Raw genomic sequence first — 23,172 nt, 5'->3', positions numbered from 1 at the left:
GTAAATTTATGGAGAAAAAGTTTATTCTGGTTTTCTTTTTCGTTCAACTATGAAAGTATCTACTTAGGCAAGTTTCTAAGGACGATGGAAAACTACGCGTTTAAATGGGAATGAGAATTAAAGAGAAACAAAGAAACATCGTCGTGTGTATGTGACCTTGTACAGCATCGAAAATAATAATTTATTTAGCAGTTAGGAATCATATTTGAACATACAGAAATTTATCTCAGGGCTGCAACTGTGTACAATAGATACTAAACAATGAATCAATAATTTTCTAGCCTAGGTTTACATGATATTCGTTAGTTGCTTATTAGGTCTTATTGTAGGTGCTACGGAGTGGTTTGGCTTGAAATCAAACTTCAGCTCTCTAACAATAAGTGCAACTTCTAACCAAGTAGTTTCAAAGCACAACGAACTTCGCGCTAAACGAAATAACGATTATTTTTATCCAATAAAACTATAATCAAGAAATAACATTATAAAATGTTGTATAGTCAACGATAAATCCATGAAACACTAATATCCTGCAGCTGTTCAACCTTACCGAATAATAATACAACAATTGCGTTTACTCTGTGTACTTATTCTCTGCGTATATGTATGCATAATAATTAATAGGTATTATATGTTTCTATAAAACGTAACTACAATATGCTTGACTAATAAAAATTTAATTATAGCGGCGAAGAACAACATCGTTTTTCGTACTTTTGAATATGTGTTAAAAAATTGCACTCTGGAAAATTAATATCAACTGCAAAAGTACATGTGTAAATAATAGCCTAGGAGAAAAAAATTATCCGTTCACATATTGTATGCGTATAAATACTATTACGTCATACAGCAACGTTTGTCAAGTACAAGACCGTTTTACTGCGCTCCAATAATATGACTTAAGTACAGCTAGCCTAATTTTTTTTGTTTTTGTCTTTTTTTTTTCGTTCACTCACAGTTACAACAAATTCACTATTACGTTACACGGTGTGTATTATTATTATTTTTTTTTTTTACGTGGAATCAAATTAAAGGCTAACGAGTGCCTCCCAGTCAATAATCTCAATTGCGATCATCACAATTAATAATAAATAACTAACTCAGTGCCCCCCCCCCAAGAGTCTAAGCCTCTGAGTACAATTTTAGAACAATTATTTTGTGAGGGGGACAGGAAAAACGAAAAATCAACGTATTACTGGTTCGCAATAACAGTATTGTTACTAAAATACAGCATCAGCGGATAGTTTGCATTTCTTGCATCCATCGGCATTACGATCAGTTATCAACATTTTCAATATAACGCCTTGAATCACGAGGTTTCAACAACCGACTAACTAACACGGGGGTTAAAATTCTGGGACTCGACTAAGATTGGTTCTATAATCAAAGATTAACGTCTCGTATGTATCGGAGCAGCGTCGAAATATGTCAGACCTGTTACGCATGAGGGAAAACGGCTGTCCTTCCCCTCGACAAGGGATAATTCGGTAGATCAATCAGTTGGGATCGATATGGACGCAGTACAAACCTAGCTAAACGGTGCAGTAGAAAGTGTAACGTTCGTTGATTGTCGTGGCGGAAGATTTCGGAACCGATTGGGTTGCGGTACCTGAACTTGTGAGATTCGTGGTTTCTCCCGAGGTTGGGCCATCCTGAAACAAACGAAAGCGGTCCGGAATATGATTAAAATGCTTTTTCTTCCTATTTTGCCAATTCTAAATCATCAACTGCAATAAATCAAAGTACCTACGTCAGCAAAAAATTTGGAATGGGGTGCAAGTTAAAGTAGGTTTTATTTTATCCAGATAACCATTTGAATTAAATATATATATATATATATACATATTTTTTTTATCCCAATACAAACAGTGACTTCGCAAATTATACTGCGGAAAAGTAAAACGAATTCACTGCGAATATGTGACACGTAGCTCTTTTCAATGTTCAATGCTTTCAAATTGGTACTGATAGTTTTGATCTATAGTTAACGTCTGACTCGTGGTGATTTTGGCATTGGATCAGAAACGTTGAATTTTTTGGATAATAATTAAATCGTCTTCAGTTCAAATTATTGTTGGGAGAATTGGATTCGATCTTGTGACCACTAGGGATTTAGGAACGACGTGTTAACTTCTGGGAAATTTAATATGGGTGTTACGTTGGGTCAGGGGAACAGTTGAGGAACAATTTCCGAGGATCATAAAGTTTCACCGCTATTGGTAGCCGGCCAAATCAAAGGGCGAGCTAACATTCTCTTACATAAAATACAAAGGGCACCTCAACAACAGGAGAGACTGCGAAGGGAAACTTTAAAGGAATTAAATTCGTCTCTAATGAAATGGTAAAGTTATATCCTACTGTGAAGTTGACATCACGTCGAATCATTTATCTAGGCACAATTGGCCAAGATTTCTCTGTTAAAGCCAGCAAGTTTTTAGATTCCATTTTACGTATTCGTACGAATCATTCGAATACGTCAATCTTTTGCTATTCGGTTAACACAATGCACAATTTGTTTCTTGCAAAACATTGAAAACTTCTTTGAAATTAAACAATGAACTAGTTTGACGCTTTCAATAGTCATATGCTGAAAAATGATCTCGTACGAAATTTGATACAATTTTTATTCTTAGACTTCACTCCTTTCTTTTAGTCAACGTCAACATGTTTGGCTGTCGTTTCTGGCTCGGAGTTTCAGCTTCTTTACGAACTTTATTCATTTTTTGTTTGGCAGCGAGCAATTAGTCATATTTCTTGTACGAATTTAGCGTCAAATAAATTTTATCCACAAAAATAATTCGATTCATTTTGATCTTCAGTTACGTACATGCGATACTTAGACTTGGAGATGTGTGCTGAATTTCACGGGTTATCTTACGAAAAAAAAAAAAAACAATACAAGACTGATCCGATTCTCTAACAACGGTATATAATGTACATACTAGCGATGAAAAAAATGACAATTACGAAGAAGAGAAAATGAATAATCAACCTGGTTTCCTGGCGAGATCCTTGGAGCGGCGTTGGATGTTTCTTGAGAAACCCTCTCAGCCGGCTTCTCGGAGTACCCAGACGACCTCGTTCCAGATTTTTCTCTCCGCTCTTCATCAATTTCACAAAGTTTAACTAACGGCAAGCCACACTGCCGGGGAGTCGCTGTTTCGTCCGAAATGGGTTTGTTTGATTTATCGAATACGTGTTCAGTCGGCTGATTTACGATCTTTGGTTTTTGATCGCGCTGTGCAGGACCGTTGTACTGATCTTTCCGCATTTGCTTCCTCGTAACGATCGTGTATTTTACATCGTTCTCTATCTCAACCTGTATCGGCTTAGCCGGCGTCTCGACAAGATTCTTCGAATTTGTTTTCTCCCCCGAACTCTCGATATCCAAGGTTTTCCCAAATTCTTCAACTCTTATCTTCGGCAGCACAACGCCGGAAGCATCTTTACAATTTTCACTGACGTTAAAACCGATGCTAGTCTCGCCCTGAATTTCGTAGAATTTAACGAAGCTTCTAACACTACCGGGAATTATCGATAAGACTTTTTTGGATTGGTCGGTACTTACATCTACGGGTGTCATGGCGTTATTGTCGTTATTAATATTATTATTATTATTATTATTCTTGTTGTTATTATTATTATTATTATTGTTATTGTTAATATTAATATTATTATTAGATTTGAGGACTATGGCACACTTATCGACGCCAATTCTTGGCTCTAACTCTACCTTGTTTCCGTTATTGTTGTTCGTTACGTCGCTGCTACCGTAATCGTCGTTGTCCTTGTATTCCTCCGCCATATTTTCTCTCTCCTCGTTCGATCCCTCAGCATATACAACAACCTTGTCTTCTGCCTCCTGCTTCTTGTCACCCTCACGTACGGTAATATTATCAACGTATTTAATATCGATAAGTTGATCAGTCTTTTGACTACAGTCGTAATTGCTGCTATTTCGAGGTCCGCTTCGAGGTATAACAACCCTCGACTCATCCTCAATTGGTTCTTGTTCGCTTACATTACATTTAACAACTTTACTATCTATGACACTATCTAAATTGCAATTCGACGTAACATTCGACTTCCCATCCGCCTCATCCTTCTTCTTCGAATCAATATTCAAACTACCAGCCCTCTCTTTATCTCCTTCATCATTACTGCCGAGCCGCGATTCGGCCCGCTGTTTCAATCTTATACCACTAAAACTGCTCGAGAGCTCACCAAGCAGTCTACTTTTCGCTTCGATCGCAGCACTAGCCCGCACCTCATCCCCGTCGATTCTACACCCCGGAATCAAACCCTTCGGGTGCGTTGCGACAACTTCGCAGGCGCTCCATTCTTTCGACTCCTCTTTCACCCGCAGCATGTCCATCAGGAATGAACTCCGCCTGACATTCTCCGGAGTCGATTCATCGCTCCCTCTTCTCGGTGTCTCGTTCTCCAAGCCCTCATCCTCCCGATCCCTAAAGGCACTATCCGTCGGGACTTTCTCGACGTCGGCCATGACCAAGATCGTCTGAAAATCGGTGTTGGACGAATTGGTCGAGTCCTCGGAAGGACCAACGGAGAGTATCGAGTCAAAGGGAACATCGCCGAACTCGTCCTTGGCAAGATCGCTCTCCGTAATCGGTGCAAAATCCTCCGTAGGAAGAGACTCGACGTTGTGAAGACTGTCAAGCTCGGTGACTTTCCCAGCGTCGACTTCTTCAGGCAGATCGATGCGGAATCGAACCCTTGACGGCGTGCGACTGGAGGTAGAAATCGAGCGGTCCTCGTCTTCCTCGTCACGGTCGAAGGTGTTGTCGCCGAAGAGGATGAGCCTGGTAGCGGGAGGCTTGCGTATCTGCCGCCTGTCGACGTAGTCCTCGAAGATGAAGTGATTCGGGTCGTTTCCCGTCTCGCCCCACGTCGATCCGCGGCACCGCTCGAAGGGCACGCTCGTCGTCGTAACCCTGAAGAGTACCTGGTCCTCCCGAAGACTACCGCCGTCCGACGAAACGCCCAAGGATGTGTCCCGAGGTCTCGGCGTTGGCTCGAAGGTCGTCATGTTTCTGAGCGTCCGGCTGTAGGAGCCCTCGACGTCGGCCATGACTTCCTGGAAATCCTGGAGGGTGAAAAACAGTGGTGGATACTCGTTAGGACGCGAGACCTTCGCCTTGTCCTTAGCACGACGCCCCGGCGATCCTCGCGTCGTTGGGACCTTCTTAGGGCTGTTTCCTCGTACAAGAGGGCGACAGAGAGCCGACCCGAAGGTCGAGAGCTGCTCCCGTGCTTCCGCTTCTGCGATCCGCTGCTTCTCTCCGTTTCCTGGCGAGCCGGACCTTGTCAGGGTTTCTCGAATTCCTCGCAGAAGAGATCCACGAGGAGGCGGCGGCGGTGGAGGGAGATGTACTCTGCGCTCGGATAGGAGCACCGGAGTTGTTGCCGACGACGAAGAGCCCGCTGTTGGATCGAGGAATGACTTCGTTTTACGCTTTGTTCGCCGCGGTGGAATCGGTGGGGCTGATCTGAGCTCGTCTGAAATTTTAAAAAAGAAGAACGAGTTTATCAAATTTGAACATTTAATCCTGGGCAGGTTCCAAATTGAGTTACGAATGAATTGCTCGGTCGCTTCATCGCATGCGGTATTATATCAGAGGAAAAAATATTTTCATGTAATTTATTTTATAGTTGAGATTTGATGGGGATCAGAAATTAACAAGTCTGTTGGATATAATGTATTAATAAGAGAAAGGGCATGGGGGGATAAGCATGGTGAAAGCGCCCCCGACGGAAATTCAATTTTAACTGCGAGGGCATGTAGATATTGATAAACGAGTGTGAGCCTCAAAATTTCAGACTTCTAACTCAACCGGCTTTCGAGTAAATCGGAAAATACTAAAAAAAATTTAAAATCCATCTATGCCCTTTTATGGAGAAATCAAAAAAATGCAAACGCAGAGATTTATTATGTTTATATCATTTTCGAATTTCATTTACTTGTTTCTTCTTCATCAGCAGTGGTTTGGGATTGAAGATTGGAAACACAATGTTGTCATTTGTAAAAATTCTATTCTACATATTAACTAATTTATAACATTGCGGATAGGAACAACATATATGAAAACTGAAATATTTTGTAGAACGACATTTTCATTACTTCTTGCGGATTTCAATAGCGTAACATAATATAACTAATGATATAACGAATTTTACATATCGGTATGTACGAAATTACGTAAATAATGTTTAGAATATTTCATTTCCCAAATTTTATCCATCAAAAAATTTCCATGAAAGCCACGGTAATTTATACTCAAGAGGTTCGTACGTGTAAAACTTTTTATCCCGAAACTTAAAGGAACGCAAATGCTTTTCAAGTTCAATGCGTGCTTCGGAATCCCTCGCAACAGTTCGAAGATTAGAGATTTGAAAAAACCGTATTGCATGTTACGAATTTGGTGTTTATTTCGTGTAGTAGGTATATGGAACATAGGGTTTCCATAAAATCAAAGCTATATTTGTCTGAACTCGATACCTAGCCTCGTTAAATAGAAAAAAATAATGACGGGAAGTGGCCTACAAACTTTTTTTTTTCCCACCTTCAAATCAACCGACATGCCAGAAACGTTTCATCCGAATTCAAAACTTTCCACTTCATTGTTTTCTTGCCGTACACATTTGACGACATTGATTTACTGGTTGGTGAATAAATTTGGAAGGCTTGTTAATACTTGATGTTTAACTTTTGTTATGAAAAAAGATGTAATAAATAAATAGATGTATCGATCGGAAATATTGTCTTTACGACAATGGTATCGTTCCCTGTAGATCTGTGAGTTCATTTCCAATGAGCGAACGCGTAATAGCCAAACAAACTATGATATATAGGCACTCTGAGAGTTATATTTATACTTCTTCACACGATTATGTGTAGAAACTACTGTAAGTGAAGCGCTGTAGCAACGAAACTGTTATTGCTCATTCAATTTCCACACATTTCTAACGTATTCATACATATAAATAAAACAAGAATTGTTATTCCTATATTTTCGCAACGAACAAGAATAAAACACTTTTCCTCATATTTTTAGCATTTCTTCGTAGCTTTTCGCAACGGGAAATTTCTCTACAGAAGAACGTTGCCTTGAAGGAAAAAAAAGAACCGGCGAACGATATTTGAATTAAAGGGACACGTACAAAATAAAACTGAATTTATGGAAAAAATTGCCTTTTCCAAGTGCCAAACAGAATTTCACGGTTAGAGTACTTCAGTCGAATTTCAAAAGTGTGTGTTTCAAATATCAACGGAACGCTACAGAATTTGATTCAGACTTTGCACATCTTTGGAAACCTTACGAATACCGTCAAATTTATTGAAAAACTTTGAAAGTGTAGAAAAATGAATTTTAAATGCTTCCATATTTCTTAAAATTTACAGTTCGCGATATCATGAAAATAAAAGTCCACACAAGTTGGTAATGGTTAACCTTTAATAGCGAGAATCCTTGGAAGTTGAAAAAGTGACAAATTAAAATAGAATCACAACAAAAACTGACCCAGACTCTAGCAAAGATGAATTGTCATCAATTATGTACAAAAATATAATGAGAGATAGGATTGTTTAAAAACTGCATCTCTCGTAAGCTTCACTCAGTACTCTGTAACTGTAGAAATATTTTGGACACATGAAAAAGATACCTGACGCAAATAACTCAGTCTGAATTCAAACGGAATGAAAATTTACCTATTCGCGAGTGAATTCTCTTCGAAATTGAAAAAAAATATTTTACACGCATAAAACGGAAATGAATTTATAACCAAAGACTTATTTCACCGGGATCATTTCCCCAATAAGCACAGAAATTTTTCTCCGTATCTCAGACAAATCCGTTTATATGTACGAATACTAAATCAGAGTAACTTGTCAACAGTTTCAAGGAGAAAACACACCGTAGCTCTTGTTTACGTCGCAAGTGTTGCGAAGCAAAGGGTTCTTACGAAAGATTTACGTGTCTCAATGATTCAACTCACTGTCTTTCATGGTCTCAGGATGATGTAGTCCAGCAGAAAGTGGCGGAAATCGGGTATTTCTGCGGGATTGACACGTAGATATTATAAACCGGCACGCGGTTGACGCGGAATATGAGCACCAGGATATGGCACTCGAGAGCTTCGACCAACGGAACACACTGCCACTGATTCCCTACGAGTGACATCCGCCAAAGCTCCGCGTGCCCCTCGCCATCCGTTCGCTCCGCGGTCAATAGTCATTATTACACAAGCGTTCAAACTCTTCCTGACGCTATTCTCACGTGCTTCGATTCAGTCGAGAAAGGTGGTTCATTTCTACGGAAAATTCATTCGGAACTTCAAACTTCTCGTGAAACGAATTCTGTGATGAATTTACCAGAAAAGCGCATAATAGTTGTTCCGAACAAATATTAGAATTTCAACCGCTGACTTGATTCGTAAAAATATTTACACATTTTGAGGCATGTTTTTTCTAACAACCATGTAGAACGGTGCGAGGCTTATTCTACATCAAAGTATCGAGTCAACGCGTAACGTGTTGAACTCGTCATTTCGAAAACCTGCGAATTGCTCGTAGAGATCTTTGTTTTTTTTCTGCATAATTTTTATTCATGCTAAGAAGTTGCGGTCGTTGCAATTTCACAATCAAAAATGAAATGCTTTTACTTTTCACACGTGTCACATTTGTAGAAAAGTATTTTTGACATTCCGTTCATTTTTTAGATTCATGAACAAAATTGACTCGATCTTTTGAATTTCATCGCAATTAAATTAGTTCACGTGACAAATTAACAGCTGCAAGAGTTCGCGAAATTGTTTCGAAGGAAATACATACCCATTGTGTCGTTTCAAAGTCGTAAGATTTTTCAAAACATACATACATATCAGAGAAATTCACCAGATAAAAGATCACGCGGAACTTCTTATGTCATATCCTCTGTTATACCTGTGCGACCTTTCTTGCCGGAATTCCAATTCTGCAGAAATATTTTTCTGAGCTACGCAGACTTTGTGAGGAAAAATTCCACAGGGGGAGAAAAGAACAAATTATACTGCTTTCAAAAGGAATTTAGAGGTCTCATTATAAGAAAATCGATTCCGTCTTACGGATGCTGCCAGGCTTAACGTCTTGAAAAATTGGAGGGTGAAACCAATCAAATTCGATATTAAGTTAAAAAATCTCAGTTAATAAGCGTCCAATTTTCTCTTTCCTAGCTAATTTTTATCCCTGACGTGCTCATCGCGATGAAATGGTCGTCAAAAATCGATATAAATTTTGACGAAAGGTTGCACACGTTAAAAAATTTCACACTCTGATGAAAATACGATTAACACATTCGTGCCAACGGATAACAATGGCATTGCGAGCTCAGAGTATTCACGTTCTTGATGACAACTGGTTCATCGCTCACATATCAAACAAATCCGAGATTATCGGATTTGGACATCTTTACATGCCGTGAGGTCAAAAAAGATCTCGAAATGTTTATCTCACGACGAAGTCTTAATAGATGTCATCCGCGTCTTGTACAGAAATCTTCACGACGCCAAGTAAAGAAAAAGACATTCCCCCGACGTTTTCTCGGATTTACGATGTTTTTATGACAAGATGAAAAAGAAAGAAGAGAAAAACTGCCCCGAGGGTTAACTCAATTTTGCACAATAACGTACGTAATTCGAACTACGATGTTCAGGATTGGATTCTTTCTTATGGCTTACTGTTAAAAAAATATCTTGCAGCCAATTATTTTCTCAGATTCGTGAATTCACGAACGAGTGTCGCACCATTTTATAGTCCAATTTTTTTATAAGATACTGTTAGAAATGATATGAATTGTATCAATTTATATGTATGTCTGTATCGATTGATGAACCATTCGATTCACGAAAACTGAGATTAAAATGAGGAATGAATATTGTTTAATTTTCCAAAATATCGATCAGCAATTTCGGTAAAGTAAAAAAGATTTTCCTGATATTTAAGAACGATTGAAGCTTAAATCTGCCTGATGGTATTTTGGCACAGTTTCACATTTCATTGTAGGTATGCCCTTGTATACAGAGGTATAAAAAAAAAAAAAAAAAAAAACGATTATCGTTGAAATATCCGTTTAAAAAAAATATGACATTTTAATCGATGAAGGATTGCTGCAGATATAAATTTCAAAAGCAAACGGGGAACCGTAAAGATCAGTTAGTTAGGCTTTTTTCGAAAAAACTTCGCACAGCTGTGATTCGCGTTTATAGCGAGAGTCTACCCCAAATAACGCGATGTTGGATAACCGCTGATAACAGAGAGGTAATGGCGCGTGGACAAAAGAGAGGGGAGAGCCGAGAGCCCGAAGCAGTGCTTCGCTAAACGGATAAAAGTAATTTAATTAGCGTGTCCAGAAAGGCGAGTGAGCTCCGAATAGCCAGTCACCTTAGTTGCTGAGCTAATAGAATTGTCGAGCTCAGTCTGAAGGAGGAATGTAATATATTATACAGAGTCGAGTCTTTAACGACGGGTGACTTTGTCCCCGCGATGAATAGGATGAAAGAAAACTTCCGTCCCGAATTTCCCGTCGCCCTTTGCCTTTGACCTCTCGCAACCAATCGGGCATACCGCATTGTCCTAACTTTACGTCCACCTTCTTTACCTCTGACTAAACGTTTTGATGCCAGTGAATCGATTTCTGTGGAGCCTTTGCTTAATTACCTTCGGTAATTATGATCCACTGTTTTAGAGTACTCAGGCACAGGTCCAGGTTTCCAACCGAGGGGTAATTTAAAATACAAAAAATTGAAGGATCGTTAAGCAGCGTGATTTATCAAGCGCCTAGGTAGACGTTTAATACAAAATTTGAAGCACATTTTACTATGGCCACAGATTCGTGCGATAACTGTATGAAAAGTGCCACAGCCGGATTTTGACTGCTCAATAATCCGTCCTTACAGTGTTCGAATATAATATAATTTTGCGATACTTGAGATCGATAAAGCGTCACTCAAAGCTACGTCAAATAGGTAAAGTATTTATTGTTGTGTTAAAACTTGGACAGTGCGTAAAAACTTAACATAAAGATGACATTTGTTTAATATATTTTTCGTCCATTAGGCCCAATGAGTATGTTTGTCACCAGATCAGTGTGCCGAGAGATTGACACAGTCTTTTCTATTCGTCAAATAGATAATCAATTTCGAAATAGTTTATCCTAGAATATGGTATTTCTGCCATTGACAAAAGGAGTATTCAGATAAGTAGGACGCAGGATAGAAACAAAATCTTGTTAATCTCACCTTGTACTGCGGCACGCGTTCAGTCTCAATTATTATATGAAGACCTGGCGACTAGTACGGCTCAGGTCAAAGTCCTCGATGCCGAGGAGTATGCTGGCCGAGTTCAGTTCATCGTCGCCGATGACGTCGGTAAGGTAGTGGGTGTTCATCCCACGGTGATTCCCCATCGCACTGGACGAGGCGCTGCTGTAAGCGCTTGATGTGTTCTGCACGGATCCCACTTCCTGTGTGGTTCTCTGACCCAACCACTTTGTAGCCATCGTGTTCGTCGAGTCCAGTTCCGAGGCCATGTCGAACCTGATGTTCCTGCAAATGCGAATAATTTGGGGAATAAACAAGTTAGTTCGATCGATTAGCGTCCCATCATTGGAAACCCCTTAACTTTGACTACAGTGTTCAAGGGATGTCGCAATATTGATGTATGAGTGAGAATAACTTTAAGTAAAGTAGCTAAACATTCTAAGCCTTCGTGGTTGAAAAATGAAATATTTATAATTTTCAGTGGTTTTACAGGCATCATCTATTCATTTAATTCATCCTAGCGAAATCGACTAATATTATAAATTTGAGCATTTCATCGCAGCGCGCGCTAGGTTAACCCTTTGAGAACATACTGGGTCTCTCTGACCTATACCTTTGTCTGCTAAAACAGTAATTGTTCAAAAATTTCTCTTTTCCCGGATTTTTTTTCTTTCTATTTACAACCTATATTTATACTTTTAAGATAAGGTACTCTGTGACATTCTAAGATAGCCAAGGTAGACCACTGAATTTCTTTAGGTATATCGGACTCGTATATTAGAAATGGTAGCACATTAACAATGAAACAAAGTCGATTTGACCCAAATTGTTCTTCATGTTTGAAAAAAATTGGTGTACACTCGAAGGGTTAGTGTTAATCCATGACGGTACAAGTAAAAATCATCTTTTCGTAGATGAGGGCTGACCTGAACATTTCAGAACGTGTTTGAAATAACAATAGGCATATACCGGGACAATCTTGTGAAACTTGAAAATCAACCGCGCATGCGCGAGTTTTATCGGCTGTTCGCGCAGGCTGGCCATCCCATGTTTCAGCTGTCAAACTGTTTCTGGCGGCGATGTAGTTGATATGAATTTTCGAGGTTAGAATCTTAAATAATTGAGGTAGTGAATCGGGAAGGTTTGTCAAGCATTTGTTGTTGGGCCGGAGAATTGATTCTTCAAAGAACGGTCGGAATTTAACGCTTATGCTCTTTGAAAACTGAAACGTACACATTTTGTGCAAGTTGGCCCGCCTGCAACGCAGACAAGAATATCGCGGTGGGAAGATTTCGCCGACCAATGAGAATTGAAATATTTGGCGCATGCGCGGTTCATATTCAAGTTTCAAGAGATTGTCCCGCCATATAACCGAGGTTTCACTGTACGTGATGTAGATATTTAAAAATTCTGCATCGCAGCTGTAAAATTCCTAATGGCAGATTTCTCTTTCGATGTCTGGCTCTAATGAGACTTATTGCTGCCGAATTCAAAACGCCTAATCCGATACGTGACAGGCGGAAAAAAGGAGAGTAAATATAACAAACGAAAATATTGTAAAATCAAAGCAAAATCTTGAAGGCGGATGAAGTAATTACAAAGGATGCAATTTTCCTTACTGTAAGTAATTGTTCTCAATTGGTCCTCGTCGATGAGAATCTGGATTTGCGCGGGAGACGATCTGTGATAAAACAAGATCCACCGTCTCCGCGGAACTCTGGAGCATCTTTAAGGCTTCTTCATAGCGGAGACTGAGGAGGCTCTGCCCGTTTATTGCGACAATTCGATCTCCTTCGGGACAGAAAGAGAACCCATGATTTTACGAACATTCACGACGAGTCTTCTGCGTAATTAATACAAACCTTTGTTCACATTTCCGGCCATGTCCGCAGACCCTCCAACGGAAACCGCCTGGACGTAGACGCCTCCATCATTGCCCTCGGTAACTTGGAGTCCTATGCTGCCCCCGTGGCCTCGTTCGAGCTGTATCGAGTGGAGGATTCGCTCCTCGGCGAAGGAGAGCTCGTCCAGCCTGGCCATGAGCGAGGCGGACATCGTCTCGTCAATGGGAACCCGGAACGTTTCGTCGTCCGATCTGATATCCGCGTCTGTTCGTGCATGAGGATAAAGATCTGAGATAAGATGTGGACGACGATATATATCGCGAGGGGGTTACGGTTAAGTAGGAGAGGAGAAAACGAACGGAAAGAGGAAAACGGGTCTGAAAAGTAAGCGTGCAAAACTTGACCGATCCATTCACTCGAAAGTCGGTCTGATTGTGAGAATAGATCGTAGAATATGAAATACAATTGATGTAAAGATGTACAGATTTTCAAATTCACAGACGAATAAACGATCAAGAGGTTGATCTAGAAAACGCAAACAATGTTACGTGGTATTGTAAAGAAAGCTTAAATGGAAACTCGGCAATTTTAAAAGAAATAAGTTAAGCATTTAAATTTAAGATATTGATCTGACATGTTTACTATTTTGACGGTAAAATGATAATTATTGTTGTTATAAATAATTGAAGAGATCTAAACAAATTATTATGTTACGTCTCAATTACGATCGAAATGAACCCAAACATCCAGTGAAACAAAATAACTGAGGAAAGTATAAGTTGCGATGTGTCAGACATAAAAATTATGTAGAAGCTGTGATGTTTGTACACTTGAAAGATTGATCCGGAAAACCGAACGCTTTTATAATCAAACTCCAGAATTTATCAACAGCTTGTATCGCTAATGAAGGGCTGACCAAGCTTTCAGTATATATTTTGTTTTACAAGTTGAATCACACAGATTCGTCTATTGCTCATGCCTAGCAGCTGCTTGGAAAAGAACACTGTAAAAGCAATACCAAAGCCATACTAGTTTTTCACCAAGAAGTTTCTTTGGACCAAATGAAGGACAGTGTTCCATACAAATTCTGAGTTGATGATTTTCATTAATCACATGATTTTTGCGAGTTGAAACGATATCCATTTCACGAAATTCCCGAAAACTCCTAAAATCACACCCTATGATGTTTCGTTTTCCAATGATTTCAACACGATTTCAACCATTCCAATACTTCATTTCCGCGATTAAACAGCTCCATCAGTTCTCTCAAAATAGGAACCATCCAAACTCCAACTGTGATCTCTGCATAGGTACGTATAGTCATATACTTTCGTAAGTCAGGTCAGCTGAACTCATGACTGAGTCAGATCACTGACCTCTTCGTAATTGATCGTGGTTAGTGTCGCGTTATCGTATATACATATATATGCAGCGTAACGCCATTGCATGTGTACAAGCATATACATGGTTAAGAGGATGTTATCTATCAGTTTTAATCGATCGCGTATAGTGTCACCAGTTTGAACATGATCAGAAAATATTATCATATGTATCGTAGACCTAGAAACATTGCAGTTGGAAATGCTGAACGCAAATATTAAAAAAAATATATATATATATATATATGTCTTACGCAAAAATAATACTAGTAAATGTATTCGTAAGGGGAAATAATTTTTAAGTATTCGCATAAGGTTTCGTAGTTAAAATGGTGCCAGTTTTACTCGGTTCGTAGGGGTGGTCGATACGGGGTAACGCAACATCTCCTTACGAGTCAGATCGACATATACTTACTGAGTACGTATGCTTCCGGTAGCGGTGAGTCAGCGGATGCCGACTGAGCAGACGACGTTGTATCGGACTTGAGCGATAACGACTCCAAGTCGCTGGTAACGTCGGCAAGGTTGGGATCCCGCTGAAGACTGCTGTAGATAGCCCTGGTCCCCATTTTCACCCCAAGTCGACGGGGAAGACTCGGCGTCCGGAAGCCGGTCATCTGCCGTGGCGTTCCGTAGTTCGGAAGGCTGGAAGTTTTTACCTGCGCAGAATAAAGTCGTTGGGATTTTATTTGCGGCGTGACGCTTGAGTACAGCAGGTTCCGAGTGCGCAATTTCGTCATAAACTCGTTTAAGAACACTGTTTTCCCCAGTTATCCTAATCGTTGAACGTCCTGCAAAGTACGTCGTTCAGTTTCGTACATTTGTCTTCGAGAGACGCTAACAGGACAATGGACCAATCACTTCCATTCCACGCTAAATCTTTCATCGTTTTGAAATTTTCTCATCTTCGGTTTGTTAAAATGAAATAGTTAATGTTAGTTAGACTTTACTTTCAACGGATAGTTTCATCAATTTTACATACTGCTAGATTCCAATTTAACGACTTCGAAAAGCGTGTTATCATCTATGAAATGGATACAGCAGGTCAAAGTTCTGAACGATTCAGATTTCCGGAAGATTTTGAAACAATTGCATTAGGCAGGCTTATTTCGGGCAAAATGTATTAGAAGTGAAACGTCGCAGACATGAGAGTAAGAAAAACCTGTATAGAAGAGTACTGATATGAACTAAAACTCTGAAAATAGTAAGTCTAAAAATTATAAGCTTTAATTTTACATCAATTTTCTCCTTTTTAAATAATATGCCAATACTGGAATACGATCAAAATTACTGATGCGATAATTATTCACTTCAATTTTTCAATGTTTGATAGAATCGTCTCATGATCCGCTATCATTTCGCCATAATCTGTTACGACCTTGCAAGATTCAGTCATATTGGTGGTTTGAACAATAGTGAATTATTACCATTCCTACGGATCCGATTTGATTGAATTATCGATCATAATAAAAGAAACTAAAAGTCCCTTACCTGCTGCGAGGTTTTTTTGACGTCGGTAACGTCGGTGACATCCCAGACTTCCTCGGGCACAGGGAACTTGAACTTTTTGGATTGCCCGGTCTTATTTATGGCTGCATAGATGTCTTCGGGTTTATCCGGGTTTCGGACAATCAGGTCAATAGCGTCGGAGGAGAAGGGCTTCGACAGGGATCCGGGATGCCCGATCCTCCCGGGCGGACCAATCTTCGCGTAGGCGTAGAGCTTGTCCTCTTCCCTGTCGGTTTCAGCGTGGGCGAGGTTCTTGGGATGGAAGTGATGCTGAGAGCCGATCAATCCGCGATCAGACTCGTCCTCGGTGTCCCTCGAAGCCCCTTCCGGCTCCAGACGCGCGTGTACTTGAGCATAAAGTGCGTCTTCTTCCGGCGTGTAACGAATCGGCTCCGGAACAACAGTCTGGCTCTTCTTCTGCGGGTTTTCGTTCTCCTTGTTCTGGTACTCCTCAAGTTGCATGGAGAACTTTTGTCTCTCCTGCTTCTTCGTCGCTTCGGCAATCGAGATTTTGTTCTTTCCGCTGTCCGGTTTCGATTTTGGAAGCGGGGAATTCGGCTCCACGATTAGGGGCACGCCAAACTCTGAACAAACCCGAATAATGGGATGTTAGTCGTGGATTATGTTTCAGTAAAAACAATATGCAACACGAAGCTACGGGGGATTTCAAATATTCTCGAAGAAATAAGTTTTCGTGTGATTTTGTTCACACTCTGGCGACTATTTCACAATTTAATTGATACGAATAATCGTAGAAGTGCCAACAACTGAAGAAACACAGAAGAAGTCACAATCAGTTACCTTTCATTTAATAGGGTACAACTTGTTTGAAAAATTGCCTGTTTCACATCTTATTAATAGAAGGTAATCTTCTAATATAGTAATTCTCTCATGGGCGTTTATTTATAAACAGAGTAATTTTTGTAACGTTAAATTGAAGCTTTTATATTTGGAGCCGTCCATAAATTGTGTCAGATTTATTCAAGCCAAGTATTGATATTTCCACAAGCCCCTTTTCGCCCTTTTTATGCGAAAGTTTTATACTCTATTCATGGGTAAAAGGTTGACACATCAAACACATAGATCGCCTGCGTTCCTTCCATTGTATTCATGCTTTAATTAAAAAAGAATTTATTCGCTACGTTTTCATCATGAAAATTATATAATTGACGGTGCATCGCATTAAAATTTGATTTGGACAGCAGCGATGAGAATAAAGCAAAGCATGCTTTTGTAAGTGCAGAGATACCAGTCCCTTTCAAGAATAATCAGAACCTCTGAACCGCAAAAACTTTACGCGAAACACCTGCCTTCGTGCCCTTTCCCTCCCCAGAAGCTTCAACACAATTTATGGACACTCCCTTATATCCAACTTTAAATAGGATGTAAAGGATACGTACCCGCCGCAAGCCCTTGGAGTGAGGTCAGCTCAGCCCTAAATTTGAGGAAGAATTGATGATGAAGAGAGGTCAGCTTGAAAGCGAAATAGCTTCTGAAAACGGATAAACAAAAACGAACATACATATAAGATGAAAAAAGTAGCCACACGGTTGCACAATTCTGTATGGACTGCAACGGACTAAGTACGTGAGTACCAAGATCAACAAAGCATGTTATACAGACTTTCGTTTCATCCGGCAATCGTCACTAACAACGTTACACTTACTTCCTATGATCCATCCTGAGCTTGAACTTGCACCGTTTCCCGTTAAGCTTCGTGTGAACGATGAGGCAGCTTTTGCTGTAACTCAGCGTCTGAATATCGCGCCACTGAAATCTGGCTAGTTCGATTTTCTCCCGAGGACTACCGCCTCTGTCGAAAAGCTTGAGTCCGTCGGCATGAATGGCCAGCCAAACGCCGCTCTCATTGGACTTCTTGGCCTTACTGAGCCCGCTGCCGTGATTATTCCCGTTGCTGCTATTGACGTTGTTCATCTTGTTGTTCTTGCTGACGTTGTTGTTCTGCTCGGCCTTTCGCGTTGTTGAAGAAGTCCTTGGCTTCGGGACGGCGTAAAGTTCCTCATTTATCCCGATCTTCTGTTCGTCTGAATAGGGTATCCTGAGAGGGTCTTCCCCGGGAAAATCGATCTTTCCGTAAATCGGATCATCCCCTGACTTCTCCATATCGTAGATATTCTCGGTATCGGCGTAAACACCAGCGTCCCCTTTTCGCTGCTCCTTCACGGCGGTTCCAGGGCCCATTTGCTGGGCCAGGACCTTCCCAAGTTCCTTGATGTCCACGGTTGCGATGTAGTAGTGGGCGCCATAGTCGCCGAGCGATTGGGCGTACTCGATGAACGTCTCTTCAGCCTTGTTCGTGTCCAGGCCGAATCTCTCTCTGTGGGCCTGGTGCAGCTGGGCCCGTAACGCCTCCGTGCTTCCCGAAAGCTCGGACTTTATCTGCTCTCTACTCAGCACCAGTGATTCTGGCACGTAGTGTTCGAGGAGGAAGTAATCACCGCAACCATGTTCCTGGGAAATTGAAAGGTGCACCGTTTACCCAGACGCCCATGCGAGGAGGAAATTCGCGCCTCGCTAGCCGAACCGCGAATGTGTTCTTAATTACTCAATTACCTGCACGGCTACCATCGCTTCGTCGGAACTACCATGCACCTCGTTATGGTTTGAAATGAACGCGCTTCAGACAGATTGCAACGATTCAAAACCGCAAAACAGTGTACGAAGAGGTCTCTTTCACGAGTTAATACTACAACCAAAATAATCCCCAACTTAATTCAAGTAATGCGATTTCCCAGTTATCATTCGACGAAAAAGGTAACTTCGATCAACCTATATTTCCTTTTTTCAGGTCGGAGAAGAATTTTTTTAATTGGCACTGTAACATTATTAGACCGATTGCAGCGCGAAATGGAATATTATAGGATAGTATGGGCAGTTAAAGATGACAAATTGACGGGGGGGGGTCAAGATCCCGAACGATCAAAAAATCGATCGGACGAAAACCCGAAATTTTCGAGATACGAATTTTAAAACAACGAATGATCAGCGTACCCAAGTTGAAGTTTTCGACAAATCATCCAGTAGAATAACTGTTTTCTCGAAAGTTCATTTAACGGGACGCTCTCTTATCTGAAAAAGTATTTTCAGAACAGTCGGCATTCCGATGACCAAAGCACAGAATGTGGAGATACGTAAAAACGAAAGTTTCGAAATTAAAAATGAAGAGCGGCTAATACTTCGAACAGCCGCAAAACCGAACAAATTAGTTGTCGACGATCAAAGTTTAAAAGGAGCAAAACCACGATCCGCAAAATGCAGAAGGGTCAGAAAGCCGAAAGGCCGCAACACGATTCTCATAGTTATATAGACTTCTCCTAGATGGCACTCCAGACCTCGGCAATCGGATACGCGTGGCGTTGCAGAGAATATATGGGTTTCTGACGTCATCCAACCTTTCGGTACTTTGGCCATTCTGTCTCCAGCCATCAGCCAAAAAAAAAAAAATATCGGTTTAAATTTATTTATACATTTTGGTGTTCTCACTTTTTATTTCACTACAAGTCAGCTTTTCGCTTTTGTGGCCTTTCTACGTTTTTAACTGTCGATAATAGTTTGACTTTCGAGATTTCATCCCGTCGACTTTTTGGTCTGTCAAATTTTTGTACCCCACCCCAAATTGACTTGTTTCCTGAGCATTGAATTGAAATGCTGCAATAATTCTACTCTCAAATAGTGCACTGCAACACAAATTAGGATGTGCAGGCTTCTTTCTAGCTCGAAATAATTCAAATATTGTGTTGTAAGAATTGTAGACAACTGAAATTCTTGAATAACTTGAACCATTTACGACTTCCTTAGATTTTAAAAATAAGTAGTGTAACGAATTTATTTTCATATATATATAACAGTTCAAAGTTGATTTATTTCACACATGAAACTCAATGTGCGAAGAAATTATGGCATTTACAGCAAATAGTTAACGTATTTTTCAGTCAGAATATCACTCTCAGAAGCCAGGCTGTAAAGTTTGATTGATTTCGAAAATTCAAATAGCACTTTGCCACGTTTATTTTCCTCTCTCTGTCCTTACTTTCAAAAAATTCATTCATGTCAACACGATGAGGCCTGAATTTATTGTGTGACTCCAAGTCGCATTCAACTCAGCTGTAAATTTGTACATTCGACGTTATTCTTGGCTAAAGCGGCTTCGTGGTGATATGCATATTTTTTTAAAATTAATTTATTCCAATGAACTAGAGTTGCCAAGTTTGAAGTATAATTTAAAAAAAGCGAAGTGTCTCAAGAGAATTTTCTCACAGTATAATGTTTCTTAGTGATGTTGACGGGTCTTTTGAAGTACCGAGGTACTCGAGAGTCATATAAACGTGAGAATTACTGAAACGTCGCGTCCGCAGTTAGATTATGAATTAATGTAATTTTTGAGTCTTCTATTTTTACTAAAAAAAAAATTAGAATGCGGTGACTTTCAGCAAATAATATAAAGAAAATTCTTCATCGGCTTGCAAAACACGTTACAAAAAGTAAACTGAACGATTTCCCATCCGTATGACAAGCTGACATTTTTACAAATCTACTCACGTTTGTGCTGTAATTTCCGAACTCAGCCTGGAGAGCGAGGCCGGTTAGACTGATCAACTGACCCAAAGAACAAATCAATTGCTGCTCTAATATGCATCGGCGAAGCTGAAGGTAGAGAAGATGCTTTGAACACCAACTTCTGAAACAAACCAAGTTATCCCGTGAAGCGAGGATCGAGAGTTTAGATGTACTTGTAAAAAAAGAAACCCGTTGACAAACTGAATAATATTATCGATAATATAGGTTTACATTGCATTAGCTTTCTCTGTGTACCTTATGCCGCGTAACGAAGGCAAGAAAAATCGAAGCCGAAAGTACAGCATAAAGCTTGTCGGTAGTCCCAAGAGGCCCTTGTTTTTTCCATTGTTTAACCAACCCGGGGGTGCAACCTTATTCAATTTCGTGTCTGGAGGAAGGATGGCGAAATCTCCGGCCAGCAGAGCTGCCAAACCGAGAGTAAAGTTCTCCTCCAGATTCTCCGCCTGGACCACCGCCTGAAAAGAGAAACAAAATCGTACCGTGTTTGTTCACGTTATTCTACAGGAGGCTGAAATGTGCCTCTTCTTTTTCTGGAAAGTGATAATGAGAAGAAAAAAACAAATTATAATTACAAGAAGAACAATAACGAGAAGAATCAACGTTGCTAAGATACAATTAAACGAATATCGAAATGTCAAGCCAAATTTTTCTTCAGCTCAATTTTTTCCAACCTCGCAGATCAGCCAACATCATTTCGAAGTTAGACTCAGCTCTGTGAATTCCTAAGTATGTACGTATAACCGAGATTGGTGCAAATCCGAGAATAGCCAAGAATGCATTGTTGTCACGAGCTCATTCAGTGATGCTGCATATTTCAATGGGATATAACCAAAGTTGAGGAGGTTGAATAGAAGTGGAGAATATGCCAGATTTTACGTTCGTGCATACCTGATGAGGCATCCGAGTTCAGAGCGATTTCAATGGGGTTTTAGTATCAAAACTTTGAACGAATACTCTTAAGGCATGAAACCGAAAACAACAACAAAGCAACTAAATAACGTCATCGGCATGTGTTAAATATTCAAAAATCCAACGTCGATTATGCGAATATCTTCATTTGCATTTCTATGTAAGCACGGACGTGGAAAATGAAGTCATACTAACTAACAATAAGAAAGACGAGGAACAGGATAGAACACCGTAAGACGCATTCAATGAACACGAGTCAGAAGCGGGTTAACGCGCAGAACGAATTTCTCTTCGTGTCTCGGGGACAGAGTTTTTATCCCAGGGCTAATTTTCTTCTATCTTTCAAATTGAATCATCCCATAAAGGTGGAATTGCTGCGATTCTAGTCCGCGGAGCCGTCTTCTGGGAGTATGCATAACAAATGTAGGAGGCTATAGCTATGCAGGTAAAATTTTCCTCCTTTTTATCTCGACGGTATCATTATCCATCCCACCCACATCCGAGAACTCCTATTGCAGAAAATTGGAAAAATGTTTCAAAGCTTTTCCAAGCCCCGCTTCAATCTACCAAGATTATCACCACGCTGTGTCACAAACGTACGTAAAATGGTCTAAAATAACTTGTCTAGTTATTTCATACACTTGGTTTGCTAAGTGGTGATGTGTTGCAGCGGCACGTGTAGATTAGACGTTGGCAAATGGCCAAGCAGTGCAGAGCTTTTGCGGTTATACGGTATATGACAAGAGATTTGTGTTCGAATTTGCGGTGACCATAAACCACGCGAAGCAGCTGGATCTTACTTCCAAGGATTGCTGGATGAGCATCTTTTGTGTCTCCGTCAACTTATGACCCCGTTGTTGAAGACTCGACCTTTCGAGAGGAGAATTTTCCAGGCCGCAGCCGGAGATATAATCTTCCGATAAATTGGATTGGAACCGCTTATCGGCGCTTGCCATATGCACAGTTCACTTTTGCGATAGTTTCGAATTCGAGTTATACTCTTGATTGAGCTTTAATCAGTTCTATCAAACGCCGGATTACTGGGCTTTTAACTTAGATCGATCCAAAACCGGATTACGATACCTTTCCTTTCTCTGTGCATCCTTTTTCTCTTTCGATTATTATATTATCCGCATATATTTATCAACCCTGACAGAAAATCGATTGTATACACTTTCTCGCTCCGAGAGACCTTTAACTTGTATTTTGTACGAGCTGAAATTGAGATCTCGTTTCACTTTTGACAATTTACCATGAAATATGGGAAACTCATCTCTGGCGACACAGATAATATTTTCTCTACCATTATTTTTTGTTTTTTCCCTTCTATTCAACATCCTTTCATAAATCTCAAATAATGCGTAGCCAAGAATGGACTATGAAAAAAACGATTAAGTAAAAAAGAAAAAAAAAACCTAAACGGCAACGGAAATTTATGATGGCGTTATTTTGAGTAACAGAAAACAATATTCTCCACATCGTGACAGGTGATCGATTTATGATTCAACTACGCGGCAAATAACTTTATGCCAAGATTGTTGACCCATCTTGCAAAACTATTATATTTGCCCGAAGAATCCAACTTTTATTTCCAAATAATTGTCCATTTTGAATTGGCC

At 40.1% G+C, this 23,172-nt stretch overlaps 1 protein-coding gene across 6 annotated transcripts in view; it reads right to left on the bottom strand.

Moving 5' to 3' along the window:
* Positions 1 to 5,380: 5,380 nt before the first annotated feature.
* The window catches only part of LOC124297008 (uncharacterized), a 115,269-nt gene continuing 97,477 nt past the window's right edge, over positions 5,381 to 23,172 (bottom strand). For 5 of the 6 annotated variants that reach the window (XM_046747566.1, XM_046747557.1, XM_046747573.1 and 2 more), the window contains 10 exons: positions 20,879 to 21,099; positions 20,606 to 20,744; positions 17,712 to 18,517; positions 17,446 to 17,537; positions 16,028 to 16,629; positions 14,952 to 15,195; positions 13,176 to 13,421; positions 12,933 to 13,104; positions 11,293 to 11,598; positions 5,381 to 5,517 (listed from right to left, as the gene is read on the bottom strand). In XM_046747566.1, the coding sequence (XP_046603522.1) occupies positions 11,325 to 11,598; positions 12,933 to 13,104; positions 13,176 to 13,421; positions 14,952 to 15,195; positions 16,028 to 16,629; positions 17,446 to 17,537; positions 17,712 to 18,517; positions 20,606 to 20,744; positions 20,879 to 21,099 (2,796 nt within the window). In that variant the 3' untranslated portion in view covers positions 5,381 to 5,517; positions 11,293 to 11,324. The remainder of the gene's footprint in view (positions 5,518 to 11,292; positions 11,599 to 12,932; positions 13,105 to 13,175; positions 13,422 to 14,951; positions 15,196 to 16,027; positions 16,630 to 17,445; positions 17,538 to 17,711; positions 18,518 to 20,605; positions 20,745 to 20,878; positions 21,100 to 23,172) is intronic. The other variant, XM_046747588.1, reaches the window with a different exon arrangement.

Source organism: Neodiprion virginianus, chromosome 1 (assembly GCF_021901495.1).
Source record: "Neodiprion virginianus isolate iyNeoVirg1 chromosome 1, iyNeoVirg1.1, whole genome shotgun sequence".
NCBI classification, from domain to species: domain Eukaryota; kingdom Metazoa; phylum Arthropoda; class Insecta; order Hymenoptera; family Diprionidae; genus Neodiprion; species Neodiprion virginianus.
The sequence above is the reverse complement of the archived record's forward strand: the minus strand, read 5'-3'. Positions and strand labels throughout refer to the sequence as shown.